General features: G+C 56.3%; 1 protein-coding gene across 1 annotated transcript in view; it reads left to right on the forward strand.

Annotated features, from left to right (window-relative positions):
* Positions 1–3177: 3177 nt before the first annotated feature.
* The window catches only part of C1QL4 (complement C1q like 4), an 8369-nt gene continuing 3966 nt past the window's right edge, over positions 3178–7580 (forward strand). The window contains exon 1 of the mRNA XM_004711482.2: positions 3178–3319. Within this exon, the coding sequence (XP_004711539.2) occupies positions 3178–3319 (142 nt within the window). The remainder of the gene's footprint in view (positions 3320–7580) is intronic.

Here is a 7580-nt window from a genome sequence, read left to right on the forward strand (position 1 = left end):
TTGGGTTCTCAGTAGACTCTGGCTGGGAGCAGAAAGGAAGCCCTACCCTTTCCCCTCTGCATGGGACTTACTTCCTAAGCCAGCAGTCCTAGAGGAATGAGAGACCCCCAAAATATGAGACACAGGAGGCATATTGGGAAGAGCACCCTAAACGTAGAGACATGCAGACACAAAAGGGATGCAGAGATACCAATAGAGAGGTCCTTAATGATATCCTAACCTCAAGGAACAGCATGGCACATGAAAAGTGGCTGAGAGATATTCCAACAAAATGGTGGGCTAGAGACCCAAATCATTCAGCTCTGCTCTGGGGACCCAGGAGACTTAGGACTGGTGAGGAGGCCTGACTCAAATCTCTGGTGTGTTTGTGAGTAGGAGTGGGGAGGGGAGTGGAGACACAGCAAAGTGAAGAGATTGTTATTAGGAAAAGGCCCCAAAAATATAACACCTGAAGTCACTGAAGACAATGGGTGCACAAGCAAGTGTGGTGAAGAAAGCTGACGGTGCTCAGCTACCAAAAGATATAGCACCTGAAGCCTTAAAGACCTGAAGATAAACAAGCACCTTTTAGCTGAGAGACACATGGAAGAAGCACACCAGCCTACCCCTACTAGATCGCTGAGGACAAAGGGGGTGCATTAGCAAAAGTGGTGAAGAAAGCAGATGGTGCCCCCGGCTATCAAATGTTACAGCATCTAGGGTCTTACAGGTTTGAAGACAAACAGACGGCCATCTAGCTAAGAAACAATAAAACCCACAAGGAAGAAGCACACCAGCCTACCCGACAGGAATGCTGAAGACAAAACGGGTACATAAGCAAATGCGGTGAAGGAAAAGGCACTGAGAAGAATTAGCATATTCCTACCAAGGTATCAACTAGTAAAGGGACTTGAGATCCAAAAGGCAAGGGTCAGCTAGTCCAGGCCCCAAAGTGGTAGGGCTTCCTGGGGGACCTGATGGTCTACCCTTTCCCTTCCTCAGTATCATGCAGGTGTCTGCTCCCTAGTCACCTCCTTCCTCTCTGACCACCATTGGCCTGGAGAGGTCAGAACGGTTGTTGGAGATCACATCTTATTCTTATACTGGAGACTGTGTGTGTGTGTGTGTAAGAATGGACGATTATTGAGAACTCTGGTGGGAACCACCTCTTTCCCTAGGATTGATCCTGTAACTGGATCTGTAGACTCTTGGTGGGGGGTGGAGGTGGTAGGGAGCACCCCACCACTTTCAAGAGGCTTGGAGAAAGGAGGGTTGTATGGGGTGGAGATTGTGGAAAGATCTGTTGTTCAGACCAGCACTTTCACAGTTAATTCCCCCACTTCCCCCCCACACACACACACACTTCAACTGTCACTGTGTACACTGCCATTTCTTCCAGAACCAGAGACAGAAGACGGATGACAGGGAGGTGGGGGTGCAACAGAAAGGGGGCAGTGGAAGCTCTTCCATAGACACATGCCTAACACACCTCTACTGACAAAATCAGGCCTCTACACATACCTGATACAATCCTACTGACACAATTACTGACCTCCAAGTGTGATCTACACCCATCAATCTCTGTCACACACGCCACCTGTATGTGTATAACTGTGGATAACAGCTTGCAATAAGAAGGGTAAGCACCGATTTACATGTGCTTACTTACTAATCTGCAGTAAATAATTTTGCTTTTGTTGTTGCTGTTGTTTACCACATCAAGGATTCTGTCTCTAGGCATGGCTGGCACCCATCTCTACCCCAACTCAAGGCTCCTTCCTATAGAAACAAAGCCTCCTTTCAAATATACAGTCCCTGACAGAGATAGGAATACCCAGTAAACAAGGTAGCCAAGCGGTTATTTGTGTTTCTTTACTAATTTGCTACAGATTAGCAAGTAAACACAAGTAAACCCGGGTTTATTTTATTTAGCTGGTAATCCGCGGTGGGTGCGAAGGTCACGCACAGTGGCTCCGAGGTCAGACCAAATGACGTGCCTACACACTTTAGCATCGCTTCAGACTTTACATCACCTAAGCCAAACAGCTCCGCTTAGGTCCCCGACCTCACTTCCCCAATTCCACACCCGGGGACCAGGTCCAATAGCTGGGAGGAGCGGGATCTGAGACCTGACGCCCCGGGCTATAGGAAGATTGTGCAGCAAGGACAGTGGGCCTGGAAGCCGCTCCTGCCGCGGCCCCTCGGCAGGCACGTCTACAAGCAACCAGCGCTGCCAGCCGGCCCGCCGCCCGTCAGGAGGGTAATGAATGCGCGTTCCAGGCCCCTGGCCCCCCTGGACTCGTTCATCACTGCCAGCTCCGACCACCTTTTGGCCCGCCCGCCGGGAAGGCTAAGCGGCCCGGGTGCCAAGAGCCGCTCTCCCCCTACTTCGAACACTAATTGTCAGATTGAGATGTTGATTTGTCAGCTGAGAGCTAGAGCCGCCAAAAGATCCGCAGCAAATCCGGGCCCCCTAGCATTTCCTCTGGACTCCCCTCGGGCTCTTCGGGCCCCGGAGCCGGCCGGGGTGTTCTGCAGGTCTGGGGAGCAAGAAGGACCATGCGCTTCTACTCAGATAGGAGGCACACCCGGCTACAGACCCCCCAGTTTCCCGACGGTGGCGCATTTCCACTTCTACGGACCCCAAGCCCTTTGGGCCCAGTCCCCTAAACTCCCAGGAGGATGCGCCCTGGCTCCTGCCTCCAGCCTCGGGGTCCAGGTTTCACCCCAGGGCGCCCCTAGCCCCGGGGCCCCCTGTCTGCCTTCAGGGAACGCCCAGCGACCGAAACTCTCCAGGCGCCTCGGGTGGCAACCTGGCTCTCCCGGAGGCGGCCCTGCCGCAGCCCACCCCGGCCCGGCCCGGCCCCAGGCGCTGCTGCTGAGTCGCACCCCGCCCGCTCCCCGGCCCGAGCCGCGAGCTCCCCCGGCGGCCCGCTGAGTGACGGGCGGCCGGTGATTATGCGAAGGGGGGAGCGGGGTGCGCCGCGGGCGGCAGCGCTGACCCTTCACATTTCCGATCCGCCGGGACCCTCATCCATCCGAAGCTGCTCTTTGTCTGGCCGCCTAATTGCCGGCGGACAGGATGGATGGCGGGACCGACAGCCGCGGAATCCCTAATAAAGGCCGCGGCCGCCGGGGAGGGAGAGACGGAGGAAAGAAGGGGGAGCAGGAGGGGGAAGAACGGAGGGAGGTGGGAGGATGCACCGGGCCGAGTCTCCCCGCGTGGTGCTCCTGGAGCTGGGCCGCGCGCGGTGTGCCCCCTTCCCCCCGAGGCCTGGTGGTCGGGGTTCGGGGGCGGTGATAGTGCGGCTCGAAGAGGGTAGGGCCCGGGGCAAAAGGGGTAAGAGCCAGGAGCTCAGGGCAGAGAGTAGTCTAGAGCCGATCCAGGGTCCGGGCCACCTTGCTGAGCCGAGCGCTGGTGGCCTCGAGCGTGGCGCTGTCGCCTGGCTCCCGGCTTTCCTTCACGGGTCCCCCTCCCTCGGCTCCCCGCGCGCGCGCCCCCCTCCGCTCACCTGTCGGTCTCCCAGCACGGGATCCAATATCCCGGCGGAGAAATGAGGGGTCTGACAGCTGTCTGTGGGGCCGCTCGCCACTTTTCATTAACTGGAGGCTGGAGCGGACAGGCGAGGGGCGCGCGAAGGAGGTGGAGAGTGAGACGAGGGCCAGGAGCCGCACCTGGCCAGGGTGGAGGGCTAGAAAACCCAGAGGGCTGCACACTCTGGCCCGGTAGATGCCCTCCCCCCTCCCCAAGCCATCTCTACCTGGCCGGGGAGTAGGAGTCCCGGGTCCCGCTGACACTAGCCTTCCCGCCCTACCGCGGAGGTTGGTGGGCCCTTTCCTCCCGGAGGCCAATTGTGATGATCCCGCCCCTGGTCAAGTCCAAGAGCGATTCCTCAACCTTTCAGCTTCAACCCTCCTTTCTTTCAACGCCGGAGCAAACATTCCCTATGGATCGCCCTTTCTCTGCTCCCTTCTCGCTTTCTGCACGCCCCTACGCCTTCAGCAGGGCTCTTGGACACCGCTAACTTTGACCACCAGTTGAACTTTTGTTGGGCATTAGGTTCCCAGGCGCCGGGTGGCGGTAGCAGAGGCAGACAGAGCCAAGGCCCTGCCCCTGGTGGGCTTCCCACACTTAGGTCTCTGCTAAGAGGCCTTCAAATCACTCTGCTCAGTCCGGTCCTGCTGGTTATCCTCCCACAGCAGTTGTCTGATACCATTTGGTTCTTCTCCGAGGCTCTAAGATCAGTACTACCCCTTTGTGGATCCTCAACTATAAAAGAGGTGACAGCAACACACCTACCCCCTTAGGGTGCCTGTGAGGATGCAATGAGGGTTTGTGTGTGAAAGTTCTAAAATACAGCAAGCCCCCCCAAAATGTTCTTTCCCTTCGCATGTTATCCCTTGTCCTCTGGATAAGCAAAGTTCCCTTCCCTTCACCCAGGGGGCTGGTACCTGGTAGCAACCCAGGCTGCTTCCCAATCTGTGTGATCTTCACAGAGGTAGCAAGCAGCCTTAAGCCTCTGTGTGTGTGGTGGTGTTGCTGTTGGGACTACACATCACACCATGGGGATCCTTCAGAGGAGGCAGGACAGGGTGCAAAGGTGTTTTCTTAGATTGAATGGAACATCAGCCGACTCCTTCCTCTCCTCTTGGAGATGAGGAAACCCAGGCTTCTGGGGTGACACTACAAGTGACACAGCTGAAGACGGATCAAACTGCCAGGGTCTTCCCTCCAAGGTCCATCTAGGGCTCCCCTCCTTTCCCCTTGCTTCCCATGGGTGGGGGGTGTCTAGGTCGGAGTGTGGGAGAAGGAACAAAAAAGAGAGAACCTTCAAGGAGCGGGGACCTTTCCTCCAGACTTCATAAAATTTTAACATGAAAACTTCTGCAGAAGAGAAGGCACAGAGCAAATGCAAATCATATGCTAATCACATGCTAATCTAAAGTCTGATCTTCAGAACTTTGACACAACCTGGCTGTAGCCTTGGGGAAAATTCTGGGGAGACCCCTGATTTCCAGGGCAGGTGAAGAGGAGCTGTTTAGGGTCAGGTGATGCAGCTCAGCTTCCCTTCAGAATTGGAGAGGAGTCAAGTGTTTGATTTGGAATCAGCTTCAGGGTTAGTGGAAAGTCATAGGTGAAGATTAAGGTAAAAGTCAGACTAGGCTCTTAAATAGGGGTTCAGGGACCTCATTAAGGCTTCCTCTCCTCTGCCCTCCAGCCCCAAGCTCAGTCCTCACCCCCTCTTCTCCTGTGCATGGTGGTACACCCCTTCTTGGTACACCCCAATTCCCAAGGGCACCTCCATGGGGTCTTGGTTTTGGAGAAGCCCTAGGTAAATCAACTCAGGCCTCCCTTCTCCAGTCCAAACACTTGGCTTCTGGCCCCAGCAGCACAGGCAGGCCTCCACCCTACCCAGGTCCCTCCCTGGCTGAATGTGACAGCTGCAGAGGAAGCAATAAGGACCTGGTGAGCTGGCAGCTTCATTCCAGAGTGTGGAGAAAGAGCAACAGAACATGAATAAATTCATGGAGCTGGCCCCCTAGGCTCCCTGTGAGCCAAGCCTGCTCCCCCCACCCCACCCCGCCATCCCCCCACCACACACACTTGCTACTGCGGGCAGCCTGCTGGTCACCCTGCTCACAGCCTGGGCTGGGGACAGGAGTGAGGAAGCCCCAGGGAGAAGATGGCTGGGTTCTGTGAAAGGGTCTGGAGATGAGGGCGATCCTGTGCTGAGTGGGGAGCCAGACCTGGCAGAAGGGGGCTTTGGTGTGAGGAAGGAGAGAAGGCAGGGGAAAGAGAGGGAGGCATACACAGGTCCGTGGGTCAGTGGGGCCTGAGGCGCGGGCAGAGGAGACTGGTGTGAGCCTGGGCCTGCTCCCTCCTGCTCTCGGATCCATCCATCATCCACCCTGGGGGAGCAGATCTGGAATTAGACATGCACTAGGCTGGGCGACATGGCCCTCAGCCCCCCACCCTCCACCCCAAGGAAGACAAATGGGGACAAAGACCTTGAATAAAATTTGTATTTATGGCTGGAGGAGGAGGCCCCTCCCCCACTTGCTGCCAATCCTATCTCTGGAATATTGCCAGGTTTGTAGGGGGCTTCCCCAACCCAGGTCCATCCTCAGGAGGCCACAGCAGGGTGATTCAGGGATGGGGTGGGGTGGGCTGGGGCAGGGGGTAGAGGGGGAGAGGAAACTACCTCTTACCCAGTCAGAATGCCCTGCTGTGCTCTGTGCCTCCCTGCTCACTTGACATACCCTCTTCTCCCCTCCCAGGGTCTCCAAACCTCCTGTTTGGAGACCAAATTTCTCCTGTTCTGAAGCCCCTTCTCCATTGCTATGCCCCAGGGATAGAGCAGAAATTTCTCCCAGAGAAGGAAGGCTGCAGTCAATAGCTTTTCCCTTGCACCTGGACCCCTTACAGAAGGAAGGCAGTAACAAGGCCTCTGTTTCCTCTTGCTCACCCTGAAAGGAGACCCACACCTTCCTCTCCCACAGGAGGTTCCTAGCACTTCATCTGCATGTTAGCTACATTATTTTGCATAGCAAATTTCAAACATTCACCCTCCAACACCCAATTTCTCTGGGCTGGACACGGACTGGGGCTCAGGCAGGGGTGCAGCTGGCCAGGGCTGGCCAAAGGGGACCCATCCTGAGGAGGCATCCCTGGGGCCCTATCTTTAGGGTCAAGGAGGAAGACAAATTATCAACACTCGCCCTCCAAAGAGTCCCAAACACACACACACACACACACACACACACACACACACACACACACACGACACACACTCCCACTCACCCAGGGACACCCAAGGCCAGGGTCTCATGACCACGTCCACCATCCACACTTGTCAGTGCACTGCCACAATGCACAGACCCAGCCTACCACCCCGGCTCGCAGAGCCGCCCCGCCCCCGCGCCTTCCCCACAGTTGATATGTCACATCGGAGTCCGAACACGGACCTGGGTGTCTCTCTGCCGCGCGCCATTTACATTTCCCTCTCGATCTGTCAACCTGTCTGGGCTCGCGTCTCTCTCTCTCCGTCTCTGTCTCTCCCTCTCCCTTTCCCTCTCCCTCAGTGGGGCTGTCAGTTAGTCTCTTTGCCAAGCTTTGTCTCTGTCTATGCGTCTCTCCCAGGCTCTCTGTCTCTCTGATTTCTCCGCGGCTTCTCCCCAGCTTTCCCATCGGCTTCCTGCTGCCTCTTCAGGCTGGTCGCCTTCTGTACTCCCTCTCACTCTCTGGTCGCCTCACAGCGCTAGGGACCCGGGGCTCTCCGGCTCGGGACAACAGAATGCCCCTTGAGCCCTTTATCATGTTAATGAGCCCTTCTTAGGCTAAATCTCGCCCTTCTTGGGTCTTCTTTGGGGGGACTCTTTTTAGGCCTGGAATTCACTCTGCCGTGTGTGTGTGTGTGTGTGTGTGTGTGTGTGTGTGTGTGTGTACCCACTATCTTCCACCGGGATCAGGAATTCCAAATCCCGAGGACGGTGGTGGTGGTGGAGGAGGGAAGCAAGGGGTGAGAGCTGACACCCTGCAGTATTGGCTCTGGGCGAGAAAAGGACCTAGAAGCCGGAGTGGAAGGGGGAGGGGACGCTGG

Source organism: Echinops telfairi, unplaced genomic scaffold (assembly GCF_000313985.2).
Source record: "Echinops telfairi isolate 266 unplaced genomic scaffold, ASM31398v2 ScPeMD7_12;HRSCAF=54, whole genome shotgun sequence".
Classification (NCBI taxonomy): Eukaryota; Metazoa; Chordata; class Mammalia; order Afrosoricida; family Tenrecidae; genus Echinops; species Echinops telfairi.